At 41.4% G+C, this 18,259-nt stretch overlaps 1 protein-coding gene across 3 annotated transcripts in view; it reads right to left on the reverse strand.

Moving 5' to 3' along the window:
* FBXL17 (F-box and leucine rich repeat protein 17) overlaps positions 1-18,259 on the reverse strand; it is a 527,117-nt gene that overhangs the window by 116,967 nt on the left and 391,891 nt on the right. Inside the window, exon 8 of one of the 3 annotated variants that reach the window (XM_086413346.1) lies at positions 1,082-16,443. The exons of the other annotated variants lie outside the window; for them this stretch is intronic. Coding sequence (XP_086269472.1) covers positions 16,433-16,443 — 11 coding nt within the window. The 3' untranslated portion in view covers positions 1,082-16,432. Of the gene's footprint in view, positions 1-1,081; positions 16,444-18,259 lie in introns of those variants that run through there. 3 annotated transcript variants of the gene reach the window in all.

Genomic DNA, 18,259 nt, shown 5'->3' on the forward strand with positions numbered 1-18,259 from the left:
GGATGGTGACATCTGCATATCTGAGGTTATTGATATTTCTCCTGGCAATCTTGATTCCACCTTGTGCTTCTTCCAGCCCAGCATTTCTCATGATGTACTCTGTATATGAGTTAAATAAGCAGGGTGACAATATGCAGCCTTGATGTACTCCTTTCTTGATTGGAACCAGTCTGTTGTTCCATGTCCAGTTCTAACTGTTGCTTCTTGACCTACATACAGATTTCTCAGGAGGTCAGGTGGTCTGGTATTCCCATCTCTTTCAGAATTCTCCACAGTTTATTGTGATCCAGTGAAAGGCTTTGGCGTGGTCAATACAGCAGAAGTAGATGTTTTTCTGGAACAACCTTGGTTTTTCGATGATCCAACGAATGTTGGCAATTTGATCTCTGGTTCCTCTGGCTTTTCTAAATCCAGCTTGAACATCTAGAAGTTCACAGTTCATGTACTGTTGAACCTGGCTTGGAGAATTTTGAGCATTACTTTGCTAGCGTGTGAGGTGTGTGCAATTGTGTGGTAGTTTGAGCATTCTTTGGCATTGCCTTTGGGATTGGAATGAAAACTGACCTTTTCCAGTCCTGTGGGCACAGGAGTGGCCAAATTTGAGTTTTCCAAATTTGCTGGCATACTGAGTGCAGCACTTTCACAGCATCATCTTTTAGGATTTGAAACAGGTCAGCTGGAATTCCATCCCCTCCACTAGCTTTGTTCATAGTGATGCTTCCTAAGGCCCCCTTGACTTTGCAGTCTAGCATGTCTGACTCTAAGTGAGTGATCACACCATCATGGTTATTTGGGTCATGAAGATCTTTTATGTACAGTTTTTCTGTGTATTCTTGCCACCTTTTCTTAACATGTCTGTCCTTTATTGAGCCCATCTTTGCATGAAATGTTCCCTTGGTATCTCTAATTTTCTTGAAGAGATCTCTAGTCTTTCCCATTCTATTGTTTTCCTCTATTTCTTTGCATTGATCACTGAGGAAGGCTTTCTTATCTCTCCTTGCTATTCTTTGGAACTCTGCATTCTAATGGGTATATCTTGTCTTTTCTCCTTTGCCTTTCACTTCTCTTCTTTTCTCAGCTATTTTTAAGGCCTCCTCAGACAGCCATTTTGCCTTTTTGCATTTCTTTTTCTTGGGGATGATCTTGATCCCTGCCTCCTGTACAATGTCACAAACCTACATCCATAGTTCTTCAGGCACTAACAGATCTAATCCCTTGAATCTATTTGTCACTTCCACTGTATAATTGTAAGGGATTTGATTTAGGTCATACCTGAATGATCTCTGGAGAAGGCAATGGCGCCCCACTCCAGTACTCTTGCCTGGAAAATCCCATGGACGGAGGAGCCTGGTAGGCTGCAGTCCATGGGGTCACTAAGGGTCGGACACGACTGAGCGACTTCACTTTCACTTTGAATGGTCTCATGGTTTTCCCTACTTTCTTCAATTTAAGTCTGAATTTTACAATAAGGAGTTCAAGATTTGAGCCACAGTCAGCTCCCAGGCTTGTTTTTGCTGACTGTATAGAGCTTCTCCACCTTCGGCTGCCAAGAATATAATTGATCTGATTTTGGTATTGACCATCTGGTGATGTACATGTGTAGGGTCCTCTCTTGTGTTGTTGGAAGAGGGTGTTTGCTAGGACCAGTGCAACTTGGCTGATGTAGCTCTAAAACATGAACAAGATATCTGCAAATATTTTCTGATAGCTTGAATATTAAATGAAAAAATTAAGTGCTAACTAAATATTCTTCTTAAAAGAGCATCTCATTTAACATAATATTTATAAGTGAGAATTAAGATAAACAGGTATACACAAAATAAAATTAATATAAAATAACTCATTAAGTATTATAGATATTACCAAAATATGACCATTTCAATCATGTTTTTCCTGGCACATACATGAAACAAAAATAACGTAAAACAGCAACAGCTTTAAGGAGTCAGTACTGTCTTAGGACAGATCAGTTGGGAAAGCATGCTGAACAATATACCCTGAACAGCCGTCCACCGCCTGCAATGAGTGCAGGGGATGGTGGGCTGTTACAGAGTGCAGGGGTCCTCGAGGAAAACATCCTATCTCAATTTCCCACGTCTAACTTGTGGAGTCATTAGTAGGCAAAGACAGTTGATTTCAATTGTTCCACTGGTACACAGGGAGAATGAAATCTCAGAAGTAAAAAATTCTTTTCCCCCTTCTAATTAGTCAAAGACAGTTGACATACCATGGCATATTCATGAGTCTTCAGGAGAGGAAACAGATTTGAAAAGGAGATATGAATGAAAAGATAGCAGATGGAGAGAAAACAGTTTTGATCACAGAAAACTAGAAATGAAGGAAAGTTGATAAACTAATAGGAGAAAGCTGAAATGGTTAGTACAAAATTAATAAAAGTAAAAAGCAGAAATGAAAGGTTAACTATAGGAAAACTGACTTTCCCCTTTTCCTTATTATCTATAAAATTAGGCTCAAGGAACTACAGATTGCACAATTTCTGCTCTGATACAAAAAGCAACTTTAAAGCCAGAAATTTACTTCAAAGTCCACACAGGAAATTCAATCTCATTAATTTACTGACAGTCCTTTAGATATGTTCAGTATGGAATATGTAATGCATTTTGAAAATCCATTCTAAATTTTACCCAACTTCAAGGAAACAAAATTATTCTTTCAAATAATAAAACATTTTTTAGAAGTAAACGCTGAAAACTAGTAAAACATAAGTAATTATACTTTTTATCACAGTTGCTGATATTTGACATTTGTTTCTAATGAAGAGAATAATTTATATGAACAAAATAATACATTAAGCAGGAGGAAGTACTGATCTAAAAGAATCACAAATTCAATAAATACCAAAAACTCATTCTCCCTCTTATCTAAATAGCTCTCGGTCTTAAGAACAAAAAAAGAAATCAGAGTGATTATCAGTAGTGTGGGCTGGTGATTTTTTTTAAACAAATAACTAAGAAAGATTACAAAGATGTTTTATGTTTTAAAAACTAATAACTAAGAAAGATCACAGAGATGCTTCACTTTACCACAAACTGATTCTGCAACCCTCCTTAATGTTGATTTTGCAATCAGAGTAGGCGCAGCTCAGAGCTATTGTAGCTCCCTGTGACAAGAGTCTCCAAAGGAGATGAATGAGATCATCCTATTGATAAGGTCACGATCGATCTGAAGTAGACCTTTTTTAAATTAGCAAAATGTTGCAGTACTTTAGTAAGTGTCACCAATAGCCTTTCTCCATGAAAAATGCACTGGCTTATAGAAAACTAATTTTTTCAATTAAAAATTTCTCATAACAAAAGATTTGCTGCTATACCTGCTTTTCCCCAATTCATTATTATTTCAGAGACATAGATTCTCAAGGTAGTCTACACTTATATCTGGGTTCAGAATAGCCCATCTCCCAAAAATCTTTTAACAAGTAAGTTATGTCCAGTAGTTCAAATCAATCTCTGTGGTTAAAAGTGTCAAAGAAATCTTTCTCAGAACACTAAGGGACATCAATCTCAAATAAAATTTGACCCTATCAAAATGAAAAGCAATACTTAAAAAGACTTAACTCCAAAATTAATGAACTCTTGAATAAATTTGAAGAAAGCAAAACCAACTCTTTAGCTTTCTTGGGAGGAAGAAAGTGGACAGAGGAGGGGTGCTGATAAAAAAGGGGTTGCCATTGAAACTATGAAACACGTAAACATCATGTGGCAAGTCAGTTTCTTTTTCCCCCCTTAAAGTAAAAACTATTACAGAAACTCTCCCATGTACACATGCACATGATGAGAGGCATGGATGGACAGGTGGATATTTATTGACAGGTATTTTGTTAATACCTACAGAAAAGCAATCCTCAAAGCAGACACCTGCCTCAGAATTTCCTGGGTTTGTTAAAAATTCAGATTCCTAGAGGAATATTCAGATTCCTCTGCAGATACAGCAAGGAATCTGCACGCCCACCACGTTCCCCAAGTGATCACTTTGTACAGTCAGGCTTCACAACGGCTGCTTTGGACGTGCCCCCTTCGCTGAGTAGTGTGGCGCTGGTAATCTCTAGCTTTCCTTCCACAGTCAGAAGGTGTAGTGGCAGAGGGCAGGTAGACTGAGGCTCCAAGTCATGGAAGTGACTTCAACTCTCTGTGATTTGGGTTCCCCACCTTGAAAATAAGGATTTTAATCTCACATAGAGATGCTGTGGGAGAAAAGAAAACCCCTCGAACACAGGAGGCTCCCAAAGATTGCATTATTAGTTCAGTCCCCACAGTGACAATTAACTCGTCCTGCCGCAGGCCCACAGGACGCACCTCAAAACAGCAGCCAAGAAGAGAGACTGACTGTTCCAGGTGAGGTGCTGCTAAGTCTCTAAGATGAAGTGATCTGATGAGACTCTGACAAGTTTCACCAGCTCTTCACAAAATTAACCTTGTAAGAGTGGGCAGAAGAGAGACTGCCCGCTGGACAGTTCAGGGAAAGTCAAGAGAAGCACCGAAAAAGAAAACGGCTCCAAAACAAAGATAAATTTGTAGTTGCTCTGTGCCCAAATCTCAGCATCGATAGCGTTGGGAAGGTGGCGAATGGATTTGCATTGAGTTCACATTTAAAATGAGGCTATGATGTGTCACCTTCAGAAGTGTGAGGTTGATTCCTTTCGTTTTAAATTTACATGGTTTCACGGCTTTAATATATCATTGCTTGACTACCAGTTTCTCTCCCGTGTGCTTTCTCAACCCTCCAGTGTCACTGATTAGAAATCCTGGGGCCAGAAGCACAGAGCTAAGAGGATGAAGGGCGCTGGCTTTGTAAGGAGCACAGGTGAGGAAAACCGGACGGGACCAGGAAGAGCGGGCATAAACAACATCTGCTTCCACCAGCTGCTCCCCGAGACCCAGCCAATTAGCGTGCTCAGGAAGTCACACGCTAATAAACAGTTCTCGCACTGGAGAGGAGAGAAAGGAAACAGGATTTTTTCACTGGTTTAAAAAAAAAAAAAGGGCTTCAGGCCAAAGTGTCAAAAAAAAAAAAAAAAATTACGACGAAGAGAATCTTTAATTCCTACTTGGAATACACATTTAGAAATACATTACGAAAAAGTACTATGCTTAAAATTGGTATTAGTGAAGAAATTGTGTACGCTGTTTTTCAGAGCCTCCTACAGATTTTGTCTCACTTGACTACATTGGATTCTTCAACCTGGAGCATGTTCCTTTCCTCCACCTAACATAACTGTATAACTTTCTGTCCACATCTATTCAGGTGTCACCTAAGCTGCTGTGCACGCTCAAACACAGCTCACACACACACTTAAAGCACACATACAACAAAGCTAGCACCCTGAATGGCATTTTAACTACAGACAATATAGTTCGCAAATACTTATACTTGTGGTGGGAACTTCCTGATGATTCCCTTGGATTGAGGAAAAACAAAAAATGATTCAAAATGAAGCTCCATTACCATTCTCACTGAACAGTTTCAAGTGGCCTAGTTGATTCCAGAGGGTGACGACAGTGACTTGTAGAATCATCTTTAAACAGCGGTTTGTGAACCAGGCGCTCTGTGCATGCAGGGCATGAGGCCCTGTGTCCATGAAACAAACTCTTAGCCGCTGATGCGGCAGGGGAAATGTCTAAGCTGAAATGGTACAAGGGCCGTGTAATCCAGGTGGAGGGCATAATTACCTCCCTAAAGATTGTGAGTCAACTCTGGTACCCAGAGATGAAGTGGCTTTTAAAAAGTGAATTGTGAGTAAAATTAGAAGGAGAAAATATAGGCCAGATTTTTTTTTTTTTTTGTCAGTTGTTCTCAGCACATAGAGATACAGAACTGTTCCTTTATTTTGGGGTAAGTTTAAGTATCTCCCTTCCCTTCATAGGCTAGCACCATTTCCGCTTCTTTAGTTTTAAGACTCCTATTGACTGAGATCAAATCTTTATTCTCATAACAAAAGGTACGCTGTATAGACCTCAGAGTGAGGTCACCTCAGCCAGCTAAAAATTTGTGAATCAGCATCCAATAGATGCTCTTCTGTCTCCTTCTGTGAAGAAAGGAAAGCCTACATTGTTTATCCCTCTACAGCCAGGTCAGCTACAAGGTAACCTGTCGTTAACAAGGACCAAAGTGCAAATGCTGAGCTCTTTAATGCAGAGACACGGACAAGGTGCTTCTCTGTCCTATGGCCAAAAGATACCATCTATGTCTTAATTTTATTTCAAGCTGATGTCCCACAACTCAGTTCAGTTAAAAACGTGGCAAATTAGCGAGAATTCACAAGAAACCACATCCCTTACTTTAAAACGTGACCTGCAGCCTGTCTGCATTGTGTCCACCTCAGAAAGTGTATCGTTAGAAGCTCCTTCCCATCCTCAAACCACCAGAACCCCCACCCTTCGGCCGCTCCCTCTTCAGCAGCCACGGCTCCTGCCCGGCTGGGGGTCCCCCATCAGTGGACTGCGACGGGGCCATCTGACGGAGGCTCGGGATCACCCCAACTCTGCCCTCCCTTCCCCAAGGAATGGAGAAAGGCTCAAAAACGAACCCTGCTGGGTGTTCCTGGCACACTTCGAAACAGCAGTCGCTTCTCCTAGTCCTTGTCCCTCCTCAAAGCATCTGGCCGCGAGCTAACACTCTGTGGCCCGTTTTCCCCACATTAGACAGACCTGTGCTTTTTCCCAGAGTAAAACAGTAAAACACCCAAAATTGCACAGAAAACAATCCGGTCACAAGGCTAAGAAATGGGACAATGGAGGAAAATTTGTCTTGGGTTCCAAATTTTACAGGGATTATTGCACACCTTTCAAATTTTGGCCTCCTCGGTTTTAAGAATGATGGAGTGATCACACATTTTTCTTAAAATAAAGTCTGTCACATTAGAGTTAAAAATGTCAAGTCTGGTCAAGGTTCTGTGGAAATTAGTGGAGACATGAAGATCAGGTGCTCCAGCGTCAGGAAGGGACTGGAATGTGGTCTCCATGGTAACAGCCTTGGTGCTTACATCAAAGGGCCTTCTCCTACATGCACAATGCCCGTGATATTTCTGACGAGTGCTTGGGCCACGGGATTGTTCTCCTCTTAGGTGGGGGCCTTCTGCATTCAGGACCGATCACTAAGTTTAGTTCAGATGCTGATGGGTGAAATTCTCTTCACCGAACCCTGGGTCTAGCCAAGTACAAAGACCACTTTATATAAAAGAAAAACGCTCAGGAATCCTTGAGAAGAACCTCATGTATTTTCAACTTACTTTTTACTGTTACACAGAAAATTCAAGCATCCTGAGCCACAATCGTTATTTAATATGCAGGGCTGCAAAATAATCACAGGACACTCACATGCGCACAGGCAACTCTTTGTTATTGAGGTGGATTTTATTTCTGTGTGCATTTTGTGATATGCCTCACCTGCCTTTCACCTGGTTCTCATCAACGTCATACCTGCTTTGACTCACTCATCAAATTCACTAGCTTATTTGGCTGCTACGTTTCAATGATCACAATGTGAAAAGCATGCTAATCACTCCATCATATGTTGTATTTTAGTAGGAGTGGCTTTTATTATACAAAACAGTTCACATGCCTGATGGATGTACAAAGTTTTGTTACAACGGTTCTTGTAACATGGGGACTAAGTCTGCTGAATTTTACCTAAAACACCAGTTTCAGGTCCCTTCCAATGTGGTCTCAATTGACACAGACCAGAGCTTCAAGTGGTTTGCTCAAGTTGGGACAAGAAATGGCCTCCGAGTTCCCTGTTTCTTTGATACTTTTTCTTTTTTGGTCTTTGGAACTAACATGGTCTCAAAAAGGCAAGAAAAGCTCCGTGAGGTTTATTCGGCACTTAGTAATAAAATGCATTTCATTTCGTCGCAGGGGCCGTCTCAGTAGACCTGTTCTCAGTGACTAACACTAATCTGTGTACTTTGCGTCTCACATCACGCACTAGTCCTGGGCCCTTGTTCTGTCGTGGAAACTGATATTCAGATTAACCAAGAACAGGGACACTACAGGCAGGAGGGAAACGGGGGACCTCGTGGTTCCTGACGGCTCTTGGTCCCTTTTTACTTTGGCTCCTTTGGCACCTTGCTTTTCCTGTGGCCAGAGCACATTCACGGATCCACGGCTCTGAGACTCGACTTGTCCTCCTGATAGACACAGTCACAGGTGCTCAGTCATCCACTTTCATCTTAAGAGGAGCCCCCAGAGGGTCCTCATAGGCTGAAAATACAAACACAGGACTCCACTGTACTTGGGTCTGACAGGCTGACAACAATGGGAAAAGTTCTAAAACTGTAACATATATTTAATAACTATTTACTATTTGATGCTTTTGAACTGCGGTGTTGGAGAAGACTCTTGAGAATCCCTTGGACTGCAAGGAGATCCAACCAGTCCATCCTAAAGGAGATCAGTCCTGACTATTCATTGGAAGCACTGAAGCTGAAACTCCAATACTTTGGCCACCTGATGCGAAGAGCTGACCCATTGGAAAAGATCCTGGTGCTGGGAAAGATTGAGGGCAGGAGGAGAAGGGGACGACAAAGGATGAGATGGTTGGATGGCATCACCGACTCGATGGACAAGGGTTTGGGTGGACTCCGGGAGTTGGTGATGGACAGGGAGGCCTGCTGTGCTGTGGTTCATGGGGTCACAAAGAGTTGGACACAACTGAGCAACTGAACTGAACTGATTTACTGACTGCCTCCTCTGTGCCAGGTGCTGTACTAGGAAATAGGGTTACACATATTTACAAGTCACCCTGCCAAACCTTAGAGAGTTCCTGAATTAGAGGGCGAGAAGGCCAGTGAGTCCTTATTCTCAGCAGAATGGGACGCAGGTGAGCAGCGGTTTTGCACAGGAAGTTGCGGAAGCACAGGGCAGAGGCAGGTGGCTGGGCGCCTTCCTTGAGAAGGCGAGTCTGAGCCGAGCACATAGTGACAGCAATGACCAGCTGGCTGCAGAGAAGTGGGGGTTCGAGTTGGGGAGGGGCACTCTGGAAGGAAAGGCAACCCAGGTACGAGGCCTAGACTGGGGGCCGTCAAGCCTGATCAACGCTTGCCAACTAAGGGGCTGGCGGGGGAGTCTTCACCAAGACAGGACAAAGCCAGGGGAGATCAGCAGAGATGATTTAAACTCATTGGTGAGCCAAAACCAGTCAAAACCCAGCCCGCCGTGGGTAAAACAGAACTAATGTCAAATGTGTTTCCTGATAAATATGTCTTGAAAGACACCTGGCTGGAGAATGCTTTTAGTTGGATATGAAAACACCTCTCTCGGTTGAACAGCTTTCTCAGCTACACTTGATTTCAAGTGATCACAGGTGGGAAGCTGGCGATGAGTGGGCGGGAACAAAAAGTAGGAGGTGGGTTCTTGGAGTCTGGGTAAGAAAAGACCAAGAGGTTTTGGAGATGATGTCTTTTATTCATTAATTCATTAGAGTAATGTGACTCATTGAAGAGTGAAATGCTTTTGGAATAAAAGAGAACATAATAAATAAATGTTCACTATAGATCTGATAAACACACTGTTGTTGTCTAGTTTTCTTCAAGTGGATAATATCTTAAATTTTAAGGTAAAAGATGTAACGGTTTCTGTTTGAAAAGTTCTGGAAACAGAGGGATGACGGCTGTGCCACGCGGTGAAAGCACTCGACGCCACTGCGCTGTGCACTTACGATGGCTACGACAGCACGTGTTACGTGTGCTTTACAAAAAAGTTTAAAATACGTAAAGTTATGTATTATAAGTACAGTTGACCAACAATGAATTTGAACTGGATGAGTCCACTTACATGTGGATTTTTCCAATAAATATGTACGACACTACTTCATGATCGCTGCTTTGTTGAACTCAGGGATGCAGAACCATGTAGAGAAGGACAACAATAAAGTTATAAAGATTTTTAACTGCAAGGAGGGTTGGGGCCCCAAATCCCTGCATTGTTCAAGGGCCAACTGTATCTAAAAGTTAGGACTTACAGTAGAAAACCCTTCATGTAGGGCGGTACAGCAGTAACGACATTACTCAGTGACCCCTGCTTTCACTGTGACTAGCATTCCACTATGTGAACAGTTACTAATTATTAACCATCTACTCTGTCAGGCCCCGTACACAACACACAACACACGCCCTTTGATATTGGTATTACTGCCAAATATAGACAAGGATAAGAAACACCATTTAATGCAAAAATCAAAAGGCCATTACAAAGAAGTTATTGATGCTACCCTGCATGTCAAATGGGATTTTTAAATTTTTTTCTTACATTATTAAATGTAGTTTAGAAGATATGAGTGAGATAATTTGTTGTAAATAACAGAGCAAACATTAGTTTCTTAGAAATGAACGACTTTCCATTTTAAGGAAACTGTCTAACTATAAGCTAATTATTTTGTTCATAAAGTCGAACAGAGAAGTAGATATCAACAAATTTACATTAAGGATAAATTTCTTTTAACAACTTAACTAATTTCAGGACTCACAGAGGATTCCTCAGATAGGCGAGAATTTAGCAAAAGCATAAAATTTTACAGATAAAACAGTTATTTTAAACAACGCATGCCACCCATTAATCTAATTCTAAAAACCTATCTGAATAATTTCATGGTACAAAACCCACCCTCCTTTAGGGAAGTTTTTATCTATAATAGAAAATTATGTATTCATGACGAGAAGGAAAGGAAAAACTTAAAATATTTGGAAGAAGTAGTCATACACTAGAAAAGAATAAAGTATTTTCTTCTTATTACTTGTAGGATTCTCAAGTCCTCATCTTTTATTAAGCTACAAACCCCGTGTAGCTCCTGGGGCTTGACTGGAACACCTGGAGGACCTGCGAGAGGCGGGGCTCTGCCGGCCCTGCTGCCCGAGAGCCCACTGTGGGTGGCCGGCTCGTGGCGCCGGGTCCCCACTGCAGGCGGGGCCCCGTGCTTCCAAAAGGGGAGCAAGAACTTGACAAGCAGGGAGCACACATGAGCTGTGAGTCCCTCATGAGCGGCGCATAAAGAGCTAAGACCAAAGGCAAGGGAGGAGTCAACTTTGCCACTAATGGCAATAAGCTGAGAGCAAAGGCTCTGAAGTCAGAAAAACTGGATTTCAATCCTGGCTTTTCCAGTTGGATTACTTAATAGCTATGTTACTGAGTCTTTCTAAGCTTCAGTTTTCTTATCTGGAAAATGAGACCAAGTATGTAAAATGTCTAAAAGTACCAACTGCACACAGTAGGTACCTTTGTCTTAATACCTCTATTTATTATAAAATATAAAAACTGAGCAGAAAACACATTTGACTTTGAGAGCACGGAAAATCACGTTACTATTCTCTGACACTGTTGTTCTGTTATCCTTAGCATACTCACATTTTTGAGATGCAAATCAACAGTTTTACTACTTGAAGACTCACTCCAGGGTTTATATAATAGAAAGTAAAGTGTGGAAACTAGATTCTTTTCTAGTTAATCATAATTCGGAACATCTGAAATCCCGGATAAATGCCTAGGTTTGTCTTCCTTTGCCAATACAAAGGAGACCTAGCACACTTATCACATGGGCAAATGCCCACATAAACAACGTCTGAGGAATGTAAATACAACATAATACATATTACATTATATACTGTCAGTGAGAGCTTTTTAAGATTTACCACAGACTCAGTCAAATATAGACAGGTGAACTCATGCCACAGCTGCCAAATTTTTATTTCACTCGATGTAGGATGGACCTGGCATTAAGCAAAGGTTCCCGTTTTCTTTATCCAAATGGATAGTTTTGCCCAAAGAAATCACTGTGTCATAGAAGCTTTCATGTGGTGAGATGGCAAATTTTTTGCTGCCTTACATGATCAAACAATAACAATAAAAATCACAGGGGATGCAGTGTATGGGAAAAGCACAATTAGAACCATGAATAATTCTCTTGGATAAAAAATTATTACTTAGAGAATACACACCATGAGATTACTGATTATCCATTTCTTTCAAAAAGAAGTTACCCAAAATGGAGAGTACTTAAATGTGATACAAACATCAAATGTAATAGAAACACCCTTACTGGAGCCTAACTGCATAAGATGACAAGCCTGAGCCAAGAAGCATGCCCAGTCCTCACGCTTTAAGTGAGGCATCTTACTAAAATGCCAGTTCCCATTCAGTGCTGTCCCATTAGCATTTGCACGCTGTTAAGACGTTATATCCAATGGATAGCTTTACCTCCAAGGCTATTTATAGGAAGTTAATAACTAAGACACCCAAAGACCTCAACTTGCATAAAAAGGAGGCAAGGCTACATTCACTCAGCTATACAAATGGCGCCATATAGACAGAAGCTCTAAGAACTCATAATCTCTGCTTTTGGATTTCGTCAGGGATGGCTGGCTAATTGGAGGAACTCATGAAAGTTCCTTACAATCCAATTAGCACTTCAGTGCAATTAAGTGGTAGAGGCTTCCCTATTCTGCAGAGACTGGCTTTGATCTTGCAGTGAAAAGTGTCCTTCCTTAAAGCTGTGGTTTTGATTTTTTTCCCAGTAATTAGTGCTAATTGTAAACCCAAGCCTGACCTGCTATAAACAGAGTGTTTTACTGCATTTGACACCAGGACCTTAAATCAGTGTTCTCTTTTGTCTATATTGTACTTGCTTATTAGAAGTCTGCCTATTTTGCTCATTATTTGATGCACAATGGCTAAGTACATACTAAAGTCAGCTGAAACAAATGCCTTGATCTTAAGAGCTTGTGTGGGTATTTTCACTGATGTCTTTTAAGCCTAGCTACCATAAAAGTAGTTGATTGAATTTCACTTAAGGAATATACTGTAGTTTTTCCATACAAAGAATGACTATTCAGAAGCAATTTCTAAAGAGGTTTAGTGACCCTTGTATGTTTGGAAAATAAAAACAAAAGATGAAAATGGTCTTTTCATAGGAGCAAACATAAAGAACTGCATAAATCAACTGCAGTAGTCTGCTGGAAAATACCTATTATAACAACGTCTGTTAAATCAACTCATTGTTTAGATTCCTAAAAATGAATTAAAACATAAGCCTGTTAGTGGATAGACCAAAAAGATATCTCTATATGGGAATAAGATGCTGCAAAATATAAAATCCCATTCCTTCTCTAAGATATAGATAACGATCTTTTAAATTAGCACACATTTCCTATGCAAATGTGAAGCAACTGGATATTAAGCTAGGATACCTTTCCCTCAAATATGTTTTTAAACAGACCCTATTTCATCACTTAGTACAGTTTCCTCATAAGAAAAAAGAAAGATAATGGAAGCTAGCCCAGTTCATGTTATATTGTTAGACATTCTGAATCAAGACCAATTTACTGATCTTTAAGTGTACATGGTCCAGTGTGTTATGTTAGTTAGTTGCTAATCATGTCTGACTCTTTGCGACCCCACCAGGCTCCTCTGACGGTGGGATTTTCCAGGGAAGAATACTGGGGTACACTGTACAAACATACAATTACTAGGAGGAAAATATCTACCTAAATACAAACATACAATACACAAAAAATGTGATGTTGCCAATTAGCACTACTTACAAAAAATATTTTGGTTAAAAAATTTTTTTTTCCCTTATGTAACGAAGTTAAGAATCTAGAAACAAGTATAGAAACAATCTAGAAACAAGAGCCTTTCTCTAAAGGACAGTATGACTGAATGTGACTAAAGCAAACAAAGGGCAAGAGGGACTCTGAGAAATCTTATCTTATTTTATGTCTTTTAATCATTTAAAAACCCAAAAATATCGCATGCACACAGTTTCAGTTCAGTTCAGTTCAGCCGCTCAGTCATGTCTGACTCCCAGTGACCCCATAGACTGCAGCACGCCAGGCCTCCCTGTCTGTCACCAACTCCCGGAGTTTACTCAAACTCATGTCCATCAGGTCAGTGACGCCATCCAGCCATCTCATCCTCTGTCGTCCCCTTCTCCTCCCACCTTCAATCTTCCCCAGCATCAGGGTCTTTTCCAATGAGTCAGGAAAAGTCAGGCCACCTTTTTGTCAGGTGGCCAAAGTATTGGAGTTTCAGCTTCAGCATCAGTCCTTCCAATGAATATTCAGGACTGATTTCCTTTAGGATGGACTGGTTGGATCTCTTTGCAGTCCAAGGGACTCTCAAGAGTCTTCTCCAACATCACACTTCAAAAGCATCACTTTTTCAGCACTCAGCTTTCTTTATAGTCCAACTCTCACATCCATACATGACCACTGGAAAAACCATAGCTTTGACTAAACAGACCTTTGTTGGCAAAGTAATGTCTCTGCTTTTTAATATGCTGTCTAGGTCGGTCATAGTTTTTCTTCCAAGGAGTAAGCATCTTTTAATTTCATGGCTGCAGTCACGATCTATAGCGATTTTGGAGCCTCAAAAAAATAAAGTCTCTCACTGTTTGCATTGTTTCCCCATCTATTTGCCATGAAGTGATGGGACTGGATGCCATGAGCTTAGTTTTCTGAATGTTGAGTTTTAAGCCAAAATTTTCACTCTCCTCTTTCACTTTCATCAAGAGGCTCTAGTTCTTTGCTTTCTGCCAAGGGTGGTGTCACCTGCATACCTGAGATTACTGATATTTCCCCCGACAATCTTGATTCCAGCTTGTGCTTCATCCAGCCCAGCATTTCGCATGATGTACTCTGCACAGAAGTTAAATAAGCAGGGTGACAGTGTACAGCCTTGACGTACTCCTTTCCCGATTTGGAACCAGTCTGTTGTTCCATGTCCAGTTCTAACTGTTGCTTCTTGACCTGCATACAGATTTATCAGGAGGCGGGTCAGGTGGTCTGGTATTCCCATCTCTTGAAGAATTTTCCACAGTTTATTGTGATCCACACAGTCAAAAGCTTTGTAGTAGTCAATAAAGCAGAAGTAGATGTTTTTCTGGAACTCTCTCGCTTTTTTGATGATCCAGCGGATGTTGGCAATTTGATCTCTGGTTCCTCTGGCTTTTCTAAATCCAGCTTGAACATATGGAAGTTCACAGTTCAGGTACTGTTGAAGCCTGACTCAGAGAATTTTGAGCATTACTTTGCTAGTGTGTGAAATGAGTGCAGTTGTGTGACAGTTTGAGCATTCTTTGGCATTGCCTTTCTTTGGGATTGGAATGAAAACTGACCTTTTCCAGTCCTGTGGCCACTGCTGAGTTTTCCAGATGTGCTGGCATATTGAGTGCAGCACTTTCACAGCATCATCTTTCAGGATTTGGAATAGCTCAACTGGAATTCCATCACCTCCACTAGCTTTGTTCCTAGTGATGCTTTCTAAGGCCCACTTGACTTCACATTGCAGGATGTCTGGCTCTAGGTCAGTGATCACACCATCGTGATTATCTGGGTCATTAAGATCTTTTTTGTACAGTACTTCTGTGTATTCTTGCCACCTCTTCTTAATACCTTCTGCTTCTGTTAGGTCCATACCATTTCTGTCCTTTATTGTGCCCATCTTGCATTAAATGTTCCCTTGGTATCTCTAATTTTCTTGAAGAGATCTCTCATCTTTCCCATTCTGTTGTTTTCCTCTATTTCTTTGCATTGATTGATGAGGAAGGCTTTCTTATCTCTCCTTGCTATTCTTTGGAATTCTGCATTCAAATGGGTGTATCTTGTGTTTTCTCCTTTGCTTTTGCTTCTCTTATTTTCTCAGCTATTTGTAAGGCCTCTTCAGACAACCATTTTGTCTTTTTGCATTTCTTTTTCTTGGAGATGGTCTTGATCAATGACTCCTGTACAATGTCATGAACCTCTGTCCATAGTTCTTCAGGCACTGTCTATCAGATCTAATCCCTTGAATCTATTTCTCACTCCTACTGTATAACCACAGGGATTTGATTTAGATCATACCTGAATGGTCTACTGGTTTTCCCGACTTTCTTCAATTTAACTCTGAATTTGGCAGTAAGGAGTCCATGGTCTAAGTTACAGTCAGCTCCTGGTCTTATTTCTGCTGACTGTACAGAGCTTCTCCATCTTCGGCTGCAAAGTATATAATCAATTTGATTTTGGTGTTGACCATCTGGTGATGTCCATGTGTAGAGTCATCTCTTGTGTTGTTGGAAGAGGGTGTTTGCTATGACCAGTGCCTTCTCTTGGCAACAGTTTAGAAGTCAAATAATCATGAAAGGCCAATCAAAAACTTAAGAGTAATTTCCCATTTCCTTACCTCCTCCTCCCCAGAGGAAATGACTTTCAACTGTTTTAGTCATTGCTGTGGCTCTTCTTCGGCTCATATGTTAAAGTCAGCTATGACTGCAGTGAGCTGGCTTACAGGACTCAGCTGTGACCATCTGCCTTCTGGAGTCCTCAGGAGGGGAGGCTAAAGGCTCAGCTTCAATTCCACTGGACCGCCCGTGTTTCCGGCGCGGTCCCCCACCTCTTCAGTCCTTGTAGCCTCCAAGTCCTGTGCGGTCTGATTCCATCTTCCCCAGAGCATCATCTCCTGCCTGGATGGAAGTGGAGAGGTCATCTGACCAAGGAGAGTGGAGGTAACCGGGAGGTCTAGTTGTGACTTGCACACATTTTTGAGCAATCCCTGTTTTCATTACCCTCACTATTACTACAACGCCCTCCAGTTCTCAGATCTTTCTGGGAGGCAAACTGGTCAGCTGTTGTTTGGTACTCTCAACCTGCAAGCATTTTTGTTTGACCTCCCTTCTCTCTACTAAATCACTTATCATTCCTTTAAAAATATTTACTGTGGTAAAAAAAAAACAAAAATTGTGCCATTTTAACTATTTTAAAGGCACTTTTCAGTGGCGACAAATACTCACAGTATTCAACAAGCATCAGCACTGTCCCCACACTTTTTCATTACTCTAGCCATTCACCATTCTCCCATCTGCCTTCCAACTGCAAAGGCTATATTCTCGGGCAATGGTGGATGGCTCTCTAATCATAGCAAACTTTATGTTTGCACTTCTTTTTTTTCTAGTTGTGGGTGTGATTTTTAAGAAAAACGTGCAAAAATGTTTTTATTCTGTCATTGTAAACCCTAAATTTTCATCTCCTTATTTTGAAGATGGGACAACTCTTGCCTGAAAACAAAAAGCAGTTTTGCTCTGGGTGCCAGTGTGGTTTGCCTAATTACCCAGCATGGCACTTTCCATCCACTGGACTACTCATTTCATTCCTGGGGTTGTTATGAGTTCCGATCATTCTGTGGGGGAACACACACAAAACACTGGCTGTAACAAAGAGATTGAGAATGGTGTTTATGCAGAAATTATTAGAACAGCAACTGCTGAACAGCTGATGCTCAGGGAAGCAGATCTTCCCAGATCCCTGTGGTGACAGCAATAGGAAACTGAGTAACAGAATGAGACCCCTGGGGCACTCTGAACGCAGACTCACGGAGGGGCTGCCGAGCAACGCAGACAGCTAGACGCGTCCCCTCCTAGAGCTGGGAGGCTTCATTTTAGGGCCTGTTTAATACAAAAGTTTCAACATTTTGCTGAGCATGCATCCCAACCCAGATGTAGATTATACCTTAAATATCTAGTGACGTAATAGCAAAAATCAAAGAATAACATTTTCTGTACTTGGATGTGGCTTTTTATGTCATAAATTCTCACCCTCTGTATTTCATGTACCTCTGTGGCCACCATTTTAGCGTGTGACACGTTAAATTATGAAGCAGACATCATCTGCTTGGCTATGGTTTTTCCAGTGGTCATGTATGGATGTGAGAGTTGGACTGTGAAGAAGGCTGAGCACCGAAGAATTGATGCTTTTGAACTGTGGTGTTGGAGAAGACTCTTGAGAGTCCCTTGGACTGCAAGGAGATCCAACCAGTCCATCCTAAAGAAGATCAGTCCTTTAGACTGATTCCTAAAGGAATGATGCTAAAGCTGAAACTCCAGTACTTTGGCCACCTCATGCGAAGAGTTGACTCATTGGAAAAGACTCTGATGCTGGGAGGGATTGGGGGCAGGAGGAGAAGGGGACGACAGAGGATGAGATGGCTGGATGGCATCACTGACTCAATGGACATGAGTCTGAGTGAACTCCAGGAGTTGGTGATGGACAAGGAGGCCTGGCGTGCTGCGATTCATGGGTTCGCAAAGAGTCTGACACGACTGAGCGACTGATCTGAACTGAACTGAACAGGATAGTGTAACTTAAATAGCACGGTAAGATTTGAACCTTTGGTTGATTTTAATGTCACCTTCATGCATTGGAGAAGGAAATGGCAACCCACTCCAGTGTTCTTGCCTGGAGCATCCCAGGGACGGGGGAGCCTGGTGGGCTGCCATCTATGGG

Source organism: Bos grunniens, chromosome 7, assembly GCF_055505025.1.
Source record: "Bos grunniens cultivar Pamir isolate PY7600 chromosome 7, Bosgru_T2T1.0, whole genome shotgun sequence".
Lineage (NCBI taxonomy): Eukaryota > Metazoa > Chordata > Mammalia > Artiodactyla > Bovidae > Bos > Bos grunniens.